General features: G+C 37.1%; 1 protein-coding gene across 2 annotated transcripts in view; it reads left to right on the top strand.

The window, feature by feature from the left end:
* The window catches only part of LOC150108985 (uncharacterized), a 275,662-nt gene that overhangs the window by 36,019 nt on the left and 218,160 nt on the right, over window positions 1–21,483 (top strand). For both annotated transcript variants that reach the window (XM_090411204.1, XM_090411197.1), the window contains exon 6: window positions 8,543–8,664. In XM_090411204.1, coding sequence (XP_090267330.1) covers window positions 8,543–8,664 — 122 coding nt within the window. The remainder of the gene's footprint in view (window positions 1–8,542; window positions 8,665–21,483) is intronic.

Genomic DNA, 21,483 nt, shown 5'->3' with positions numbered 1-21,483 from the left:
AGTAGTTTTAGCTGAGTGAGAAATGGTGACAAATCATGCATTGATCGCCTTTATCATGAAGTATTTTGTACAGTATAATGCCTGAAAAATTAATTTATTTCCACATATCAGTAGGTCTTTGGAAAGAGAGAGAGAGAGAGAGAGAGAGAATGATGAAAGAGAGAAGTATGTTAAATGCTGAATGTAAGTAGTAATATGAACAAGGGTGAATATTGGTAGACAGCAATGTTTGTATGAAGTGGATAGGGAAACAAAAGGGATAAGAATAGCAATATGAAAGTGAAAGGAAAAAGAAGAGTAAGGTATGACTGAGGTGATGTTTGTTGGTGTGATTGTAAAAGTGTAAAGTGAATAGCAAGAAGAAATGAGAAAGAAGAAAATGAATAATCAGTCAGAGATATGTTAATTGATCCAATAATAAAAGAGTTTATTATCTAGCAATTGCTTTGCAATGTGACAAAGACTATCTACAAGTAGGTAAAATAAGTATGAGACAATTGTATTGGTAGGTAAACTCATACTTATTTCACAAGTAGGTAAAATAAGTATGAGACAATTGTATTGGTTAGGACAAATAACTTAAAAGGAGATAAATGTGGCATGAGAGAGAACTTATAAGTTTTTGAAAGAGATTAAAAAGAACAAAAGAATAAAGATTGTGAGCCTATTGCAATGCTGCACTGTAATTATTATTATTATTATTATTTTCTCAGGCATCTTCCTGAAATAAAAAAACTCATTTTGGGAGGCCTGTATTAATTTTTATTCCTAGGATTCCCCTGGGACTCGTTTATAAAGCATTTGCACATCAAGAAAAAAAAAAAATCTTGTCCTTCCTTCTTCCAGAAAATATTCCATGTTCTTTTCCTTCCTGCAATGTATTGAAAACGTTTTCTCTGTCAGTCCTATAAAACCCAATTAGTAACTTATATGTTTCTGTCATATTCCCTCTTTTCTGTATACCATCTAGCTTTTGTAACCCATAGACCTTCATTCTGTTCTAAGCAGGAACATTCTAGGTCTGCCACAATCTTGATCACTCACTTCTAGACATTCTTCATGACATTCCCATGAGATCTAGGCTACCAGATATGCATGCAAAAGTCCATTGTAGCACTATTAAAGTTCTTATATAGGGAAATAATAACATCCTTATCTCTGCTTGTCACTGTGTTCTTCAACAGCCATGTAATCTGATGGGCTGTTTTGCAGCATGTCCTTTAATCTTCAGTTCCCTTTCCACAATAACACTGAAATCTCTGACCTACCAATTTCCTGCAGTTTAGTTCCAGCAGTATAGTATCAGTAAAGTGCACATTCAGATGGTGCACAGTTTATGATCTCTTCATCCGAAGTATATAACCTTATACAATGTTAAACTGCCAGCCATTTATCTTTGCCATTACTGCCAGTTTGCTTAAGTCATCTGCAGATGATTACTACATCATCTTCATTGACTATTGCTTTTCCCAGCTTTGCACCATCAGCAAACAACTGAATGTTTCCTCTTAAATCATTTCTTATAATCATTAATATATAAATTAAACAGCAGTAGCCTAAATATAGAGCCCATACCAATAGTCACCTCTGCCTCCTGGAATCAATTTCCCCAAAAACTACTTTTTGATGTCTATCTATCAGCCACACTCTTATCCAAATTACCACTTCATATTCATCCCCTTTTTGCTCCAGTTTATTTAATAGAGTTCCACATGGTATCCAGTTGAATGCCTTTGCAAAGTCCAGCAGTATCACTATGTAGCCATTTCATTTATCCATATCAATTGTCATTTGATTATAAAAATATTACTAAGGCATGACCTATCCTTCACAAAATCATGTTGCCGTTATAAAGTATCATATTCTTGCCCATCCACTTCTGAATTCCACTTTTTGCTAACTTCTCTGATAAATTAATGATTACCTATAATTTGCCACCAATTTGCTACCTCTGAGCATCCTTTATGCAGTTGAACTATTTTGCTCTCTTTCAACTCCATTGGCACCTTCTCGGAACTGAGGTTCAAATTAAATAGCTTGGTCAGAGGAGGTGCCAATCCCATTGCACATTCTTGTAATACATGGACTGATATGTCCATCCAGTCTCATGGGCATGTTCACGTTAAGGTTCTGAAATATTGCAATCACTTCCATTTCATCTATCTCTATTCCCTCATCAGTCAGTATCACATCTGACACTACAATATCACAACCTGAATAGTACATCCTTGCAAAATGATCACTCACTAACTCATCTGTTTGTTATGCTTCTGTTACCTCCCTACCATCAGCACTTATTAGCATCATCATCATCATCTTTCCATAGTCATTTTTCCTTTTACTCAACATGTAATGAAAGAACTTTTTTTAGGATTTCTTTTAGCCTCATCAGCTATCTTCCTTACCATATAGATCACCCTACTTATCTTTGCTTGTACTGCTCATGAACTTGCCAATCATTTTTTTCTTTATATTCCCTCTACAACTTTTTCTTTTCTGCAACTCCTGTTTAATGATTGTTCATCCTATAATTATCTCTTAACAGCTGTATAAATTCCATTTCTTTCCCTTCCTGTGACTATTCCTCCTTCCAAGCTCTATCCCAATAGCTGCAGTTCCCATAATAATTACTCGACCTGTACTCATTGTCTTAATTTGCCACTGCATGCCGTCTACCTTGGCCTATGGAAGTAACCAACTATATATTTCGCCCTGTTGGCCTCTATCTTCAACCAGATAGTCTCAAATGAGCTGCCTTCTTCATTCCTGTCCTCCTTATGTATACTTTTTGATCCTTTGTTCACAAGATCACCAAGAGTTGAAAATAATTGGATGGAACATAACAACAACATACTTGTTGAGGTTTGGGGAATGTGTTTAAAGCTGCTGCTAATTCCAAAAATAGTCTCTCTAAACAAGAAGAACCATTGACATCTGCCTAGGAGAACATAAAAAATATATTCAACACCATCATTATGGCAAGTTGGACTAGTAGACCATTTCCTTTATCTCCCTTTACATAGGATACAATGTAAACAAAAATAAAAGAAGTGCCACACAAAAGTCATTATAAGTCAGAGATAACTGTTTTTGGAATCAGCAACATTCTTCATGGGAACAGGTTAAAAATCTGTGGGTTACAAAAGCTAGTTGTTAGGTGAAAAAGATGGGATATGATAGAAATAGATAAATCATTAAAGGGATTTTATAGGATTGACACAATAGATATTTTTAATAAATTTAGTTTAATCCTTTATCCAAGTGTGAGCAAACAAAGTTTGCGCCTGAAAGTATCTTCAGGACTGGGTTAAGGTGGTACACACCAGGGCAACTCGTTGCAAAGGTGGAGCAAGCTACCAACACTCCTATCCTAGTATCTCCTATAATGCAAAACACATCTCCTTGCAGATATGTCTATTGTTATGCATTAAGGGAAGGGCCACTACCCAGACCGGTTTCGACCTTTATTGAGGTCTCTTCAGTGGGAGCCAGGCCCAAGTCGAGATATCAGGCAGAAGCATTTGCAGGTCATCTCCACCTATAGGAATTGCCAATTGGTGTGCCACCCTTTTTTTAATAAATTACTCTGGATTTAGAGAAAGATGTTGAAAGTTTATTTTCCACTTGGTTAGAGTATAATAAATTTAGTTTAATCCTTTATCCAAGTGTGAGCAAACAAAGTTTGCGCCTGAAAGTATCTTCAGGACTGGGTTAAGGTGGTACACACCAGGGCAACTCGTTGCAAAGGTGGAGCAAGCTACCAACACTCCTATCCTAGTATCTCCTATAATGCAAAACACATCTCCTTGCGGATATGTCTATTGTTATGCATTAAGGGAAGGGCCACTACCCAGACCGGTTTCGACTTTTATTGAGGTCTCTTCAGTGGGAGCCAGGCCCAAGTCGAGATATCAGGCAGAAGCATTTGCAGGTCATCTCCACCTATAGGAATTGCCAATTGGTGTGCCACCCTTTTTTTAATAAATTACTCTGGATTTAGAGAAAGATGTTGAAAGTTTATTTTCCACTTGGTTAGAGTATAATAAATTTAGTTTAATCCTTTATCCAAGTGTGAGCAAACAAAGTTTGCGCCTGAAAGTATCTTCAGGACTGGGTTAAGGTGGTACACACCAGGGCAACTCGTTGCAAAGGTGGAGCAAGATACCAACACTCCTATCCTAGTATCTCCTATAATGCAAAACACATCTCCTTGCGGATATGTCTATTGTTATGCATTAAGGGAAGGGCCACTACCCAGACCGGTTTCGACCTTTATTGAGGTCTCTTCAGTGGGAGCCAGGCCCAAGTCGAGATATCAGGCAGAAGCATTTGCAGGTCATCTCCACCTATAGGAATTGCCAATTGGTGTGCCACCCTTTTTTTTAATAAATTACTCTGGATTTAGAGAAAGATGTTGAAAGTTTATTTTCCACTTGGTTAGAGTATAATAAATTTAGTTTAATCCTTTATCCAAGTGTGAGCAAACAAAGTTTGCGCCTGAAAGTATCTTCAGGACTGGGTTAAGGTGGTACACACCAGGGCAACTCGTTGCAAAGGTGGAGCAAGCTACCAACACTCCTATCCTAGTATCTCCTATAATGCAAAACACATCTCCTTGCGGATATGTCTATTGTTATGCATTAAGGGAAGGGCCACTACCCAGACCGGTTTCGACCTTTATTGAGGTCTCTTCAGTGGGAGCCAGGCCCAAGTCGAGATATCAGGCTCTAAATCCAGAGTAATTTATTAAAAAAAGGGTGGCACACCAATTGGCAATTCCTATAGGTGGAGATGACCTGCAAATGCTTCTGCCTGATATCTCGACTTGGGCCTGGCTCCCACTGAAGAGACCTCAATAAAGGTCGAAACCGGTCTGGGTAGTGGCCCTTCCCTTAATGCATAACAATAGACATATCCGCAAGGAGATGTGTTTTGCATTATAGGAGATACTAGGATAGGAGTGTTGGTAGCTTGCTCCACCTTTGCAACGAGTTGCCCTGGTGTGTACCACCTTAACCCAGTCCTGAAGATACTTTCAGGCGCAAACTTTGTTTGCTCACACTTGGATAAAGGATTAAACTAAATTTATTATACTCTAACCAAGTGGAAAATAAACTTTCAACATCTTTCTCTAAATCCAGAGTAATTTATTAAAAAAAGGGTGGCACACCAATTGGCAATTCCTATAGGTGGAGATGACCTGCAAATGCTTCTGCCTGATATCTCGACTTGGGCCTGGCTCCCACTGAAGAGACCTCAATAAAGGTCGAAACCGGTCTGGGTAGTGGCCCTTCCCTTAATGCATAACAATAGACATATCCGCAAGGAGATGTGTTTTGCATTATAGGAGATACTAGGATAGGAGTGTTGGTAGCTTGCTCCACCTTTGCAACGAGTTGCCCTGGTGTGTACCACCTTAACCCAGTCCTGAAGATACTTTCAGGCGCAAACTTTGTTTGCTCACACTTGGATAAAGGATTAAACTAAATTTATTATACTCTAACCAAGTGGAAAATAAACTTTCAACATCTTTCTCTAAATCCAGAGTAATTTATTAAAAAAAGGGTGGCACACCAATTGGCAATTCCTATAGGTGGAGATGACCTGCAAATGCTTCTGCCTGATATCTCGACTTGGGCCTGGCTCCCACTGAAGAGACCTCAATAAAGGTCGAAACCGGTCTGGGTAGTGGCCCTTCCCTTAATGCATAACAATAGACATATCCGCAAGGAGATGTGTTTTGCATTATAGGAGATACTAGGATAGGAGTGTTGGTAGCTTGCTCCACCTTTGCAACGAGTTGCCCTGGTGTGTACCACCTTAACCCAGTCCTGAAGATACTTTCAGGCGCAAACTTTGTTTGCTCACACTTGGATAAAGGATTAAACTAAATTTATTATACTCTAACCAAGTGGAAAATAAACTTTCAAGATATTTTTAAATACATTGTATAGTCTTTAGAAATATAAGAGTGTAGTTAACAGGGTTGTGTGAGGATATATTTTTTTTTTGCTTAAAGGATGATGAGTGGCTGGAATGGGTTACCAGAGGTGATTGTGAGTTCTTTATCAGTTATTGAGTTTATGGTCTCTCAGTTATTTCAACTATCAAATGAATAAACATTCATTAATCAAACTGTGAAGGGACTGATGTGTCAAATGACTTCTGGTAAAGTACCATGTAATCATACCTTCAGTAATCTGACTAGAAATTTGCTCTCCCATTAGAGTTTTCTGAGACAGTTTTCTGTTTTAGAAAGTCTACTTCTGTCTGAGACAGAATCCAGAAAATGAAGGGCAAATATTCTACTTACCTCTCTTCACTCCTAGAATAGAATGGATGTACAGTTGCTCACCCAAGAATGTACCTACTATACTGCTGAGCTGTGTGCAATAGAGCTTACATTAAATTACATAAAATTTATGATACTACCAAAGGTGTATTATTTATTCATATTCAAGAAGCTCTCTTCTGGCATTTATAAGTCTAGTATAGCCACAATATCTAGTGCGCTCTTAGATCAACATTCACCGCTCTTCTGCATTTCCTAAAATAATGACTGCACTCATTATTTTAATTCTTTTAAAAATCTATCTGGGCTCTACATGCTCATGCAGGTATGCACACATACTCTTCTTGGAAAGAAGTCAATGGACAAACCCCCCCCCCATGGGCAAGGTGCATCATGCCATCTAATGAGTCACATGTTTGTAGCCAGTATAAATTGGAAGAATATGATGCTCCCAAGTCAGTGCAACTGTGTCCAGGTGAAATGGCTGCGAGAAGACAACTGACAGAGTTTGAAAGAGGCATTGTGGTAGGATGCCATGTTTCAGGCCTATCTGTTCAGCAAATTGTTGACAAATTAGACCATCCCAGGTCAGCAATCAGTAATACCATACTGAGAGGGAAGCACAGGGAGTCAACTGCAAATACCATCGGCAGTGGATGACTCACCACACTCACTGAATGTACCATAGGGTGCTACGAAGGATAATATGTAAAAATTGCCATTTGTTGACTGCCACATTGAATGCAAAGTTGCTGGCACTGACATGAATGCACAAAAAGATTCAGCACCAAGGCTCACTACATGGGTTTCCATGGTGGGACTGCAATATGCAAGTCACACATTACCCAAACCAACATGCAGTGTTGTCTTCAGTGATACAGTGTGATATGAGAGCTTGAAAAGCCATGTTATTGAGTAATGAATGCACTACACCCTCCACCAAGCAGATGGACAGGTGTAAGTGTGGTGGATGCCCAGTGAATGTCTCTTACCAAAGTGCATAATCCCAACTATGAAATTTGGAGGTGGTGTTGGGATGGTGTGGTCCTGTTTTTCCTCAAACTTCAGTTTACGAGGAACACAGAGCCTTGATCTCAAAAGTATTGAACATCTGTGGGATGAATTTTGAACTTGAGCATCAGTGAGGTCAAGGGACATCAACCCACAACATTCCAGGACTTCGTTACATGCGTGCAGGAAGAATGGTCTAACATTCCCATTGATTCCTTCAATATACAGTGTGCTTTTAAATTTCTACAAAAAAGCTAGCCTTTATAATTATATATACATTTATATACATTAGTTTTGAAGAGAAATTGTTTATTGTTTTTTATTTATTAATTTTAATGATTTGCTACATTAGATTTTTCTTGTATGTATACCTTCTTCATCTTCTTCTTTAGCAACAACTGTTCCAACAAAAACTATTAGGTCAGGTGAATCAAATCTCTCCATTTCTTTTTATCTTCCCAAATTCTTCCTTCACGAATACTATATCAGTTCAAATAGCTCTTTTCTAGATCTTCTCTTATTTGGTCTCTCCTGCAGTCTTCCTCTTGGTCTCTTTCCTTCAAATTTCATTTTGTACATTCTTGTTGGTGCCCTTTCTCAATTCATTCTCATAAGATGTCTAAACCACTTCAAGTGAGAGTTCATAAGTATTTCTTCAATATTTTTAAGTCCTAAACTATTCCTAATGTCCACATTTCTTATTCTATTTTTCCTTGTTTTTGCCAATGTTGTCCTTAAAACTTTCATTTCTATTGCTTGTATTTTATTCATGTCACTTTTTGTTAGTCTCCATGTCAAAATGGGCAAAAAGTAAATTTCATTAATTAGAAGCTTGCACTTCAGTATTATATGTACCATGTTTTTTGTTACTTTTTAGCCATTGTTCACGGCACATCATAACATCACAGGCTAAGTTGCCGTGTGCCAAAAAAGAAAAAAAAAAAATCTGCAAACAGATTCCATCTTTTGTGTTAACCAATTAACTGCATGCTATTAAAGTGAGATGAATTATATGCAATATGCAGAGTTAAATCCTAATGCAGTTTCTGCATAACAAACTATTTCTCAATAACTAATTTCTTATCATAGTAAAACATTTTAAGTTATGTCTGTTTACTTTTGAATAGATACTTGCACTTAGAAACAATTTTATATCTTAATTAATTTATTGATGGTGATGATAATGATGCAATAAATTATTATGTTGTCTCCATTTTCTTTTCTTTTTTTTTATTGCAGAAATAGTGGATCGCTCCACAAGTGTGTGGCCTACGTTTACTTCAGCACCAAGCACAATTTCATTGCAGCAGTTGGTTACACAGCAGCCACAAACTCAGTTTGATCAACAAATAATTTCTCAGGTGAGTTTCAAACTGCAGATAACTATAAGGAAATCTATATTTTAGAAACCTCAGACTCATTAAGTGAGGGACCGCTGTTAGTCACTCATACATAAATGCCTAATGTATCTTTCCTTTAACACATTCACTGAAGCCTTACAACAGTAATGGTAGCTCATTCTACATGTTTGTATTTGCTTGCTTGTGATGTTTGTAATGCTTATATATATATATATATGCTGCATTAACAACATATTCAGGTAATGTGCTTTATTCACCCACAATTCTCCATGTAAAAAATTTACTCCTCATATCCCTCTTCACTACACTTTTACATAACTTTCAGGAATGACCTCTTGTTCTTTCCTCTTTTTTTTTTTTATAATCTCCTCTGGATTAGTCTGATAAAATCTTCCTTACTAACTTAACCATCTCTATCATATCACCTCTTTTCCTCCTATTCACCAAACTCTGCAATCCACATTCCTTCAACCTCTCTCTCTCTGTCTCCATAGCCAACATTCCAGAGTCCTGATTATTGCTTTAGTTACTTGTCTCTGGATCTTCTTCAGTGCTTCTACATCACAATGAAATCCAGGTGACCAAATCTGAGCACAATAATCCAGTGCTTTTCAGTGGCACAACTACATCCTTATCTCACTATATGTCAGTGTACTTCTTATCATAGTGGCACTATGATATGCAGTCTTTGCAACACCTTCAGTATGTGCTCTAAACTTCAGTCTACTCTCAACCATCACTCCTAAATTTTGAACCTCATCCACTTCCTGCAGTACAGCACCATCAATATAGTACACAAACCTTATATTTCTGCACTCCAAAATACAATACCTTGCATTTATTATTATTAAAAGTATAACCCCCACTACTTTGTCCATACCAAAAGTCTGTTCAAATTTTCCTGAAGGGAATAAACATCAGGTGCTTCTTATAATTCTCCTTAGCTTTACATCATCATCATCTGTTTCTGCCTATATTCATACTTTTGGTCTTTTTATTGCTGATTTTCATGACAAATTTGTTACAGCTGTTATTATTTAGTTAGAGAATCCTGGAGACTTGCACCAAAAGTGTATGGAAATTCATAGATCAGTATCTGACAAGCGATGCATAACTGCACATCAAGGTTTAAGTGAGTAAATAGAATAAATAGGATTTCACCAGTAGCAGTGAAATGAGCAATGAAATCAAGCAAGCAGGTTTAATGCCCCTTTTTTTTCATAATGCAATTCATATAGATAATGAATAAGAATGGAAATAGTGTGCACCCTTGTTTACATCTAATTTTATCATAGATCTCTGATTCTTTCACTTCCAAATTCTCCTAATAGTTGCCTCCCTTTATATATTGCACCGCATCATGTACACCAGTATGATATATGCTGATAAAGTGCTCTTTGAATAATTTCACTATATCCTTTGTAACTGTTCTGCCCATGACTATCCACCAGTGGCATGCCCCAGGCTTCTGTTCTTGGGACCCTGCTGTTTAACTTGTTTATAAACAATATATCATGTGGACTTATTGGGTTCCTCAGTTGTTTGTTAATGATGTAAAGTTGGGAAGAATTATAGTTGGGTAGTACTGTTGATGTTAAATCCCTGCAGGAAGATTTGAATAGACTTTTTACTTAGACAAAGGAATGGGTTTGTAGTTTTAATATTAATAAGTGCAAGGTGTTGCATTTTGGAGTACAGAAATATAAGGCTATATACTATATTGACAGTGTTGATATAGTGCAAAGCAGTATCCACTTCCTGCAGAATGATTGTACTGCAGGAAGTGGATGAGATTAGAGATTTTGGAGTGATGGTTGACAGCAGACTGAAGTTTATAGGGATTGCTATTGTTGCAAAGGCTGCACATCGTAGTACTGCTATGATGAGAGGTACTCTAAACAAGTAGGGATAAGGGGGGGGTTATACCACTGCAGAAAGCACTGGTCAGACTACACTTGGACTATTGTGCTCAAATCTGGTCACCTGAATTTCAGTGTGATGTGGAGACATTGGAGAGGGTCTAGAGGTAAGTGACTTAGATAATATTAGGACTTTGGACTGCTGGCTATGGAGAGAGGTTGAAAAAATGTGGATTCAGAGTTTGGTAGATAGGAGGAAAAGAGGTGATATGATAGAGATGTCTCAGTTACTGGGAGAATTTTATTGGATTAATCCAGATAAGATTATAAAAAGAGTAGCAGGCAAGAGGAGGGAAAAACCAGAGGCCATCCTGGAAGTTATGTAAGAGTGTAGTTGAAGAGGGATGTGAGGAATAGATTTTTTTTTACATGGAGAATTGTCAGTGAATGGGGATGCATTACAAGAATGTGTTGTTAATGCAAGGAGTGCTAAGGATTTTAAGATTCTATATGATATGTTGTTAGTTGAATGAATGACCCTCCTACAACGAGTCTGCTAACTCCATGTAGGGTGCAATAATAATAGCGTTGCTCTGCAAAGAAAGCTAAATGTGTTAACTGTCAGAGAGATCATCCAGCCTACTCCTGTGCATGTCAGAGGTAAAGGATGAAAAGAAATTCAAAAGATTAAAAGAACAAAATATATCATATCAGGATACAAAAAAGGAAATTAGCCACAACCACACTTATCCTGCAATTCTCTTACACTGAGAAAAGTGATAGTTAAAAAATAGCAAAAGCAACTCAAATTTGTGTCTATTCCACCATCTGATAATTTCACCATACTTGAACATTATGATTGTGAGTGCTTCTCTGTGGAGAGCATCAGTTGCACAATCTGTGGTCTCTAAGAACTCCCAAAACAACTCCAAAAAGGATCCCATTACCCCACAGAAAAAATGGATAATAATTCTGTATCCGTTGAAAGTAAATTAAACTTACCAAACAATCCTGACACATTAGATGGTGTATTGAATATTTTTCCAGAAGATGAGATTGACGCCATACCAGAATCAATTGATAAATTTAAACCTGATGAAGGTAAGTAATCAGCCTGTTGGAAATCGGACAAATCTACAAAGCCAAAAATTATTTTGGCTTTGTAGGAAAATTTTTACAGTAGAACTGTTGTGGGTTCACCAGAATATCAATGATATCAAGATCCTGCTGCAGAAACATTCTGTTTCTGTCTGCAGGAAACATATTTACAACCCAGTGATGACTCCACCTTGTGGAATTTCACTGTTTGTAAGCACAGAAATGGAGATGGTCCTGCTTATGTTAGAGTAGCTATCATAGTGGGCAATCATACCCCTTTCCATCATTGTCCAGCTTAATAATACTTTGGAAGCAAGTGATTCTCCTATCCATGGGGTTTCTTATTACACTATGTTCCACGTATTTACCACTGGGTCATGGGTGAGTTAAATGACATTGAAGTTTTATCTTATATTGCAACTGCCTCAGCCCATACCTCAGCCCATACACCCCTTTTCATCATTGTCCAGCTTAATAATACTTTGGAAGCAAGTGATTCTCCTATCCATGGGATTTCTTATTATACTATGTTCCACGTATTTACCACTGGGTCATGAGTGAGTTAAATGACATTGAAGTTTTATCTTATATTGCAACTGCCTCAGCCCATACATCTCATTGATGACTTTAATGGACACAACAATCTGTGTTGGTAGTGCCAACGGAAATGGATGAATTCGTATGATTGAGTGAATGAGTGACAATTTTGACCTCTCTCCTCATAATAATAATAGAGTGCCTTTTTTCTGTATGCCTATCTGCTTGTATTCTACAATAGATCTTTGCAGTCTGTTCCTCCTGCCATTTTTCCACTACTGATGTGGGATGCCAAAGAAATCTATGGAAGCAATAATTTTCCTCTTATTTGCACCATGTCTTCACAGGAACTATCTTCACCTACATGGATGCATGTGTGAAAAATGGACCAGTCTGACTGTAATACTTTTCCCATCTTGCTGAATTTAATGCTGAAGTAGTCATTCAAACACAATCAATGAAGCAGTAAATCAGTATGTATCAGTCTGTATTTTTTAGAGGAAGCAACAGCCTCAATTCCAAAAATACCATCTCAATTTCCAGTTCTCTCTCCCAAACACTGAGTACCAAAAGGATCAAGACTGAGCATAGGGTATATTTCATAGATACCTTACCACATTAAATAGTTTTACATGTGCTCAGGCCAATGCACATTATGTGAGATGTCAGAATCAAACACAATTGTGGATATGATTTTTATTGTCAACTAATCAGACAACCAGCGCAAAAATTGTTCTTTAAGAGTACATGTGCCATGAGAGGTTTTTCCAATTCACACAAAAAAAACACAAGAATATAAGTAATAATATTTATTTAAAGCCATATATTTCAGCCTGAATATTACAGGCCATAATCAATGGCAATGATAGTTAATTACAAAGTAGAATGCAAATATTGGTTCCACTGATGATGGCCTGCAATATTCAGGCTGAAATATATGGCTTTAAATAAATATCATTACTTATTTCCTTGTGTTTTTTGTGTGAATATGAAACTAGTGAAAGAATTGTTTAGGATTAAATCCAGAACATGAAAAGTAAACATGATGTGTTGCTGATCACAAAGCTATTGCAGAGACTTTGGGAGAAAATTTTGCTAGAATCTCTTATGCAGTCTGATCCATTTCAATATAATTACCAACATGGCATGTAGCATTCTATCGAAGGCCTTTGTAAAATCTGAGTACACCACTGTATATGCATCTTGATTATTTTAGTACATAAGCCAGAATGCTAAAACATGACCCCCCCCCCCAAACATACCTTCATTGTTTCAGTAACATGAATTATGTCAGTATAATATTTCTCTAATTTTTCAACTAGTTTCACTACTTTTCCATTGACGTGTCTTATGCTGATTGTGCCTATTTTCAGTTCTGCAAATGTTGAGTTTGAATTTGTTTTAGTAGCTGACTTTTTACATTTTGTCCCAGTTCAGTGATGGAAGTAGCATGGTATTGTATAACTTTCTAACTACATTTTCTTTTGGTTTAAGCAAAAGGCAGTTTGATCAGCTACATTCCAAAGTGCCAGCCTGTCTTTGCTCATCCATTATCCAAGGGTGCACCACAAGATGATTGGGCATAGGTCAGAATCCCTGGTAGTTATTTCACATTCCATAATAGAGACTGAGTGGAAATCTTTTCTCAACTTTGACTTCTAAGCAGTTATTTTATTATTCAAAAAATATATTAGTATTGAAATTAAATAAACAGTGAAAAAATCAGTAATTCAGAAAAAAATTCATATAATCTTAGCAGCTATTTGAACTTCATGACAAAAAGTTTGCCCAAGAATTCTGGGTATATTAACAAAAGATTTGCATTATGTTATATACTGCATTAATCCAAGAATTAATGTGGTGTATGTGGTATATTAGATCACATGAAATAGAAGCTCTGAAACTTTCCTTTTTCTATTTGGCATTTAACAGGATTTAGGAATTACAATATCCATGGTAAATTTTCATTTTATAGTATTGGATTGTGGAATATAAATTAACACTGTAAAAACTCGTGTATATTTCTTTTCTTATTGCTTATATTTGAATAAAATTTTGTATGACCTTTATAGGCCCCTGACCACGATCAAGTAGAAAATTGTTTATCTGTTTCCTTGCAACAAACCCAAACTATGGTAAGATGTACCTCTGTGCAAGTGTTTATTTATTTATTTATTTTTCCTGCCCAGATTGTTTTAACCCTTTCTAGTATTATGTCTGGATAGACTTGACATTGCTTGAGCTTGTTGCAATAGATATGTCAAAACTGATTAGGTAATTTTTTTTAATGCATTGGAATGTTTAAGTGGAAAGGGAGGGTGAATATTTACTCTTTGTGGTGTTTTGTTTTCTAATTCTGTTATAATTTATTTTAAGCTAATCTTTTCCTTGATGTGTTTTGTTCAGTTGTCTTTGTTCATACTGAAAACTTGAATAATGCATGTGTTATATTGAAATAAATAAATGAGAATTGAATATATTTTAAGTTACTTTCTGCTTAAAGTTTGTCCAGTCTGTAAATTTTTATTTCAAATCATATTTAGTTTTTGATTTTTGAAGATAACATGCCATTTGAAAGCAGGTGAATTCATCATGTGGATAATTTTTCTTTTCTTTTTCTTCTTCAACTTATTGTTAGCATTATTATTATAAACTAACTTCCATGAAATCAGTTCCACTCTATAACATATTTTCCATACACCTTAAGCTCATTCACATATGTAAAGTGTATTTATTATGTGGATGCTTTTTATTCTTTTCTTTTTATTATTATTAATGCACTTGTGAACCAAGAGATTATTTATTCAACATATAATTTTCTGACATGGGGTCACTTATGGTATTGTAAACAGTATCAGTTCAAAATATCTGCTGTCCAGTGAAAATTTAATCAAAAGCATTAGCAAAAGGTGAAAATACAGGCTTCTGGGCAGAGTACCTTTTAAGTGTGCAATACCAAGGCAACTTCATTGTCTAGGATTATATTCTCATAAACTGTCTAGTCAGCTTAGAAATTTTTAAGTTTCAATTATTTAGCTTTAAAAAATATATATATTGGATTTTTAATATCCATCATTCAATGGCTTTATATAGAATTGAAGCCTCTTCCTTCAATTATTATTATTATTATTATTTGCATCATTATTCTTAACTGACCTTCATGAAATCCACTCCCACACTTAATAACATATCTGCCATGTTACCATAAACTCATTCACATATTTTCTTCACTCATAGTACCCTCTGAAAATGTATTTTACTCACTCATCTACAATTCTCTGTGTAAAAAATTTACACTTCCTTCTCTCTTGCTTGCCATACTTTCTCTATCTTTTTATCCCATCCAGGCCCATTAAACCTTGAGATACATTAAATACACAAAATACATGTAGCACCTCTCAATATATAATCTCTAAATTAAAAGATTGGTGAAAATTCGTTGTTGAAAGACTGTTGGAATTTGCCCGTGCTAACAGATTAGTTATCCAATACCTGCTTCCAGAAATATCCATGACGGGCCTAGACTTGGACATCTAACATTGATAGGTCATGGCACCAGATTGATTACATCCTGGCTTTCCAGCGGTGGAAGACAAGCATCTCTGATGTGCATACTCGTCCTGCAGCAGATTGTGGTACAGACCATCAGCTAGTAAGAGCCAAAGTAAGACTAAGGCTGTGAAAACTTCCAGGTCAGCACATCCCACTAGATTGGATGTTTAGAGTAATTTCTACTGGATTCAAAAAAGAAACATCGACTCGGTTGGATTATTTTTTGGAAAAAAATGAGGAGAACTCACCAGAAATGCTTTGGGAAGGAGTCAAGGTGATAATACTGGATACAGCGAAGCAGTATCTCGGCCCAATAAGAAGACCAAGAGACCCATCGATATCAGATTCAAAATGGGAACTACTCGAAAGAAGGTGGTTGTAAAAACAAAGAGACACAGGGAGTGAAGAATACAAGAGATTACATAAAGAAGTCAGAAGAGCCATTAAGCAGGAAAAGGAAAAGTTCTATAAATATGTAGTATATACTAATAAATATGAAGAAATAGAGTTCCAGATGAGGAGGCACAATTATAAAAGGTGGTTTTATTTAGTTCGTGACTTAAAGCACAAGCTTAAGCCTAAATTGAATATCATCAAAGACAGGAATGGAGCATTACTAGAAGAGTTGGAAATCAAAAACAGATGGTAAGAATACTGTGAGGAACTGTACTGCAGAATGGATAAAGAAAATGTGGAGGCCTCCCACCAGGAAAATTTTCATTTGGAACCTCCTCCACTTAGGCGTGAAGTTGAAAGAGCAGTTAAGCAGCTTAACAGCAATAAGGCCCCAGGTGAAGATGAAATCCCTGCAGAGTTAATTAAGGCCACAGGAGACAGAGGGATAAGAGTGTTTCATAGATTGATTACAAGGATATGGCCTAGAGACAGGAAGAAGTCGGTTTTCATGCCGCTACATAAGAAAGGTGATATGAAGGTGTGCAAGAATTATAGAACTATTAGTTTGTTATCTCATGCAAGCAAAATTTTATGAAGATCATGCTAAATTGGATTGAAGCCAAATTTGAGGCAGAGATTCCTGAGGAACAAGCAGGTTTTAGGAAAAGTAAGAGCACCAGAGATGCCTTAGACAGATCATAGAAAAATATACAGCATTCAGACTCCCTCTGGTAATGTGTTTCTTAGACTACTCTAAAGCTTTTAACTGTGTTGAGCATGGGAAACTGTGGATTTTCCTCAACACACTATCAGGTTGATAGCCAACTTGTAAGGAGCAAGAAGCCATGGTAAGAACAAGTGTTGGATGGACTGACTGGCTTCAAGTTGGAAAAGGAGTTAGGAAAGGATGTTTACTTTCTCCTCACTTGTTTAGTATATACAGGGTGTCCCTGAATTCATGGCCCAAACATGAGGGGTATGATAGTACACACTGAAACCACCAATATTCATCATAAAATATGTGGCTGCAAAGAGTCGGAAATGAAGGACAGACAAAGGTTTCTATCACATTTATTGGAGATCATTACACCAAATGCTCAAACATCCACCCATAAACGTTGATACATGCAGCGCAACAGCGCAGTAGTGATTGGCATACTTGCTCATAAACACTGTTCTTGTCGCACACTTTGCCGTCGCAGCCGGCAAAGTGTGCGACCTACCAGACTGCAGGGTGTCTCATACACGACACTCTTCAAATGTCCCCATAGAAAAAAATTGAGACAAGAAAGATCGGGTGATCTGGGGGGCCACGGGATGGGACCACTGTGCCCAATTTATTGGTTATCAAATGTGGCATTAAGGTGCTGACGCACGTCCATGCTGAAATAGGCAGGTGCCCCATCATGCTGAAACCACATATAGGAGCGGATGGCGACTTTAACATCCTGAAGCAATTCCGGCAAAACCTGTTGCAGAAAAATACGTTACGTTTGCCCATCGAGGCGGTCCGGCAGTAGGTAGGGTCCAATTAAGTAGTCATGCACGATCCCCGCAAAGACATTGACGGCAAACTGTCGCTGGTTCGACTGTGGACATGTGCCATGGGAGTTCTGGGCCGTCCATAAATGCGCATTATGGACATTGATTAAGCCTTCAAGTGAGAAAGTTGATTAATCCGTAAAGAGCACATGAGCCGGGAAATTGGGCTGTATGACACTTTGCTGCAGGAACCACTGGGTGAAATCCATGCACGGGGGATAATCAACAGCTGTCAATGCCTGCACTTGCTGCAAGTGATAGGGGTGTAGCCCTTCTTCATGCAGTACTCGCAAGACACTGTTCCGATGCACACCCAGGCACTGGGCGGCGGATCGCGTGCTTGTACCTGGGTTATCTGTCACCATACACAAGATGTCCTCGCTCATAGCTGGCTTTCTGACCATCTGTGCTCATCCGGCATCATGTTGACTGACATGGAAGGTGCCTGCCTCACACGGCTGATGTTGTGAGGCAGGTACCTTCACGCAAACATTTTATGATCGGGCACGCGATGCATAGGATATTGGTACAATCTTTGCGCCTCTCTACCATTGCTCTCGGCTATGCCGTACATCAGGTGCATATCAGCTTTCTCTACATTTGTAAACTGCTCCTCGTGTCTGGTCGACTCTGAGCATGCTGGGGTTTAGCCGATCCAGCGCTTTTAATCCATGCTGCCTCGTCTGCACTCCCTACTGGCACTGGGCTGCATTTGTGGCTGCATATTCTATGACGAATATTGGTGGTTTTGGTGTGTACTACCATCCCCCTCACGTTTGGGTCATAAATTCAGGGACACCCTGTATACAGAGGACATCATGTGTGAAGCATTGGATGAACTCAGGACAGGAATTAGGAAAGGAGGTAGATTGATCAGTAATCTGAGGTATCCTGATGATACAGTACTCCTTTGTAATGACATGGAAGAACTAGAACTAATTCTTGACAAAATTAACAAGATCAGTAATAACAGAGGATACTTCAACTCAATCCTAGCAAGACAAAAATTATGGTTCTCAAAGGAAATACAAACAGAGAAGCTCTTAAGAAACAAGTGTACCTTAATAGAGAAAGAATTGAGGAAGTCAGCAAGTTTGAGTACCTGGGATCCATTATTAATGTGAAGAATTGCTGTTCAGAAGATGTCAGAAAAAGGTTTGGGAAAACAACAGTCAGAGACCTGTCTAAAATCTGGAAGGATGGATCTATCTCCATGGGAACAAAGTTGAGGATTTTAGATGTAGTTGTTTTTCCAACAGCGACTTATGGACGTGAGACCTTGGAACCTAAAGAAGTCTGATAAGAAACGGATATCTGCTTTTGAGATGTGGTGTTACAGAAGGCTGTTGAGGATATCATATACTGAAAGGTGTACAAAATGAATGAGTGTTAGAAAAGATCAGTAGAACTTTAAGGCTCCTTAAGGATATTGACAGAAGAAAGTTAAAATATTTTGGACACATAGAAAGGATGGAAGGGGGGCTTCTCAGAACAGTAACAGAAGGTAAAGTTCCTGGAAAAAGAGGAAGGGGTAGACCATCAATGAGATGGATGGATGGTGTGTGTGGAGTGACTGATCTTCAGAGAGTTGAAGCCGCCAGAAAAGCAAACAACAGGACTACATGGCAAGGCTTGTTTTGGCACATCACCAAGCATCGGAGTGACCATACAGCATCTGTAGATGCCGAGTGAACATAGAGAGAGAGAAATGAAAAGATCACATGTTTTTGATGCGTTCTTCTTGTGGTTATTAATATATTAATAAGCATGCTATATTATAGTTGACTCATTGTAGCAAACACTACCACATTATGGCTTGATTGCTATAACCATCAGAAAAGTCCTCACCAATGCCCTGATATGTTGATGTTACACCGAAGAAAATTCACTGTACAAAACTTGCCATCATAACATGCTGTTTTCTGTGATAGCTATAGGCAATGTTCCCTCTAAGCTGTGTGTGTGTGTGTGTGTGTGTGAACACACATTATAAAGGGAGTGCACATGCCTAGTAACAATATAATATGACAGCATCTAAAGAAAAAAAAAATAATGATGGAATTCAAAGGAGAAAACTCACTAAGAAGTAAAATAATGATAGATAATAAAATATTAGAACAAGTAAATACTTCAGATACTTGGGATGTGATTTATCATATGAAGAAGAAAAAGACGTAGATAAAATATCAAACTTTGTCAAAGTAAATGGCATAATAAATAATATATTTAAGCTATCCTAGTACAAAAACACTACAATCAGACTATATAATGTCTTGTCAAAACCAACTCTACTATACGGAAGTGAAACATGGACCATAAAAAGGAAAGATGAAAAACGAATTCAAACAGCAAAAATGAAATTTCTCAGAAAAACAGCTGGATATACCAAGTGGGACCATAAAACAAATGTAGAAAATTTACAGTCCCTGAATATAAAACCAATTAATTACTACATATGACAGTATAAACAAAACTGGATAGAACATTTAAATTCAATATTAAACAGCAGACTACCAAAAATATACAGATAGAAAATAAGCAATAAAAGAAGAATTAGATGACCAAGAAAGAGATGACATGAGACCGGAATAGGCCACCTAGCCTAAAATCCATGTTAGGAAGAAGAAGAAGAACTGACCTACATGGAGTCAGACACTCATCATGGTAAGTACACACTCTCCCACATGAAGCTCATCCACCCATGCCTTAAACTGATTCAAAGTACCTACATTCACAACACACTTAGGCATTGCATTCCACTCACCAACCACTCTCCATGTAAAGAACCTTCTGCTCACAATCTCTGAAAAATTTCTATGAAAAATTTCTTCCATGTCTACCTGATAACAACACCCGATCAACTTATATGTCTCAATCATATCTCCCTCTTCCTCCTCCTATTTATGAGGCTCTGCAATTTACATTTTCTCAATCTATCCTCATACTCGACATTCCAAAGACCACTGACCATCTTTGTGAATTTTCTCTGGACTCTTTCCAACATATACTTGTCATCACAAAAATCTGTTGACCAAATCTGTGCATAATAATCCATATAAGGCCTGATCAAGGCCTTATACAGTGGCATCATAATCTCTTTATTCTACATGTCAGGGTCCTCTGCATCATTACCATTATCCAATGTGACATCTTCCCAACTTGTGCAACGTCAGCCCTGAATTTCACGTCCTTGTCCATCACCACTCCCAGATTTCTCATCTGCTCTACCTCCTTTAAAGTTTCCCCACCAAGTGTATACTTTGCATCCCATCATGGCTTACCAAATTTCAAAACCTTACACTTTAAATTTTTACCAATTTAAAGCAAAATCAAATGACATTGTAACTGACATCCAGCCAGAAGAAAGTTATTACTCATATTATTTTGAAATGTTTTCTTACCTCCCCACTACAAGTGGCTTGAAAGCCAAAAATGTAAGCTGCAAAAAGATTCTAAATTCTCATATTGTATCAAATTCCATTCACTCAAAGTGCTTTTTTGTCATTTTGAAATGTTTTGATTTCTTCTGTCTCCACATATGGCAAAACTGATTGCCTCAATCAAATTTTGTAAAGATCTCAAAAACCAAGTTGCAATAAAATACAGTACATCTAGCCAGACTAGAATTGTTATATGCAGACAGGTAGGTAAACAGATTAGTAGATAAACAAAATTAATCTAATAAGTGCTTATGCATTTTGCAAAAGCATATAATAATACAAAACATTTTAAAATTAGTATGGTTTGAAGTGTTATGCATGATTATTAGAGTGATTTTATTTCATTCATTATGTTGAGCATTAATATTTAATTATATGGATAAACAAATCTTTAA

This window comes from Typopeltis vanoorti, chromosome 2, assembly GCF_054136105.1.
Source record: "Typopeltis vanoorti isolate ZY-2024b chromosome 2, IOZ_Tvanoo_1.0, whole genome shotgun sequence".
Lineage (NCBI taxonomy): Eukaryota > Metazoa > Arthropoda > Arachnida > Uropygi > Thelyphonidae > Typopeltis > Typopeltis vanoorti.
The sequence above is the reverse complement of the archived record's forward strand: the minus strand, read 5'-3'. Positions and strand labels throughout refer to the sequence as shown.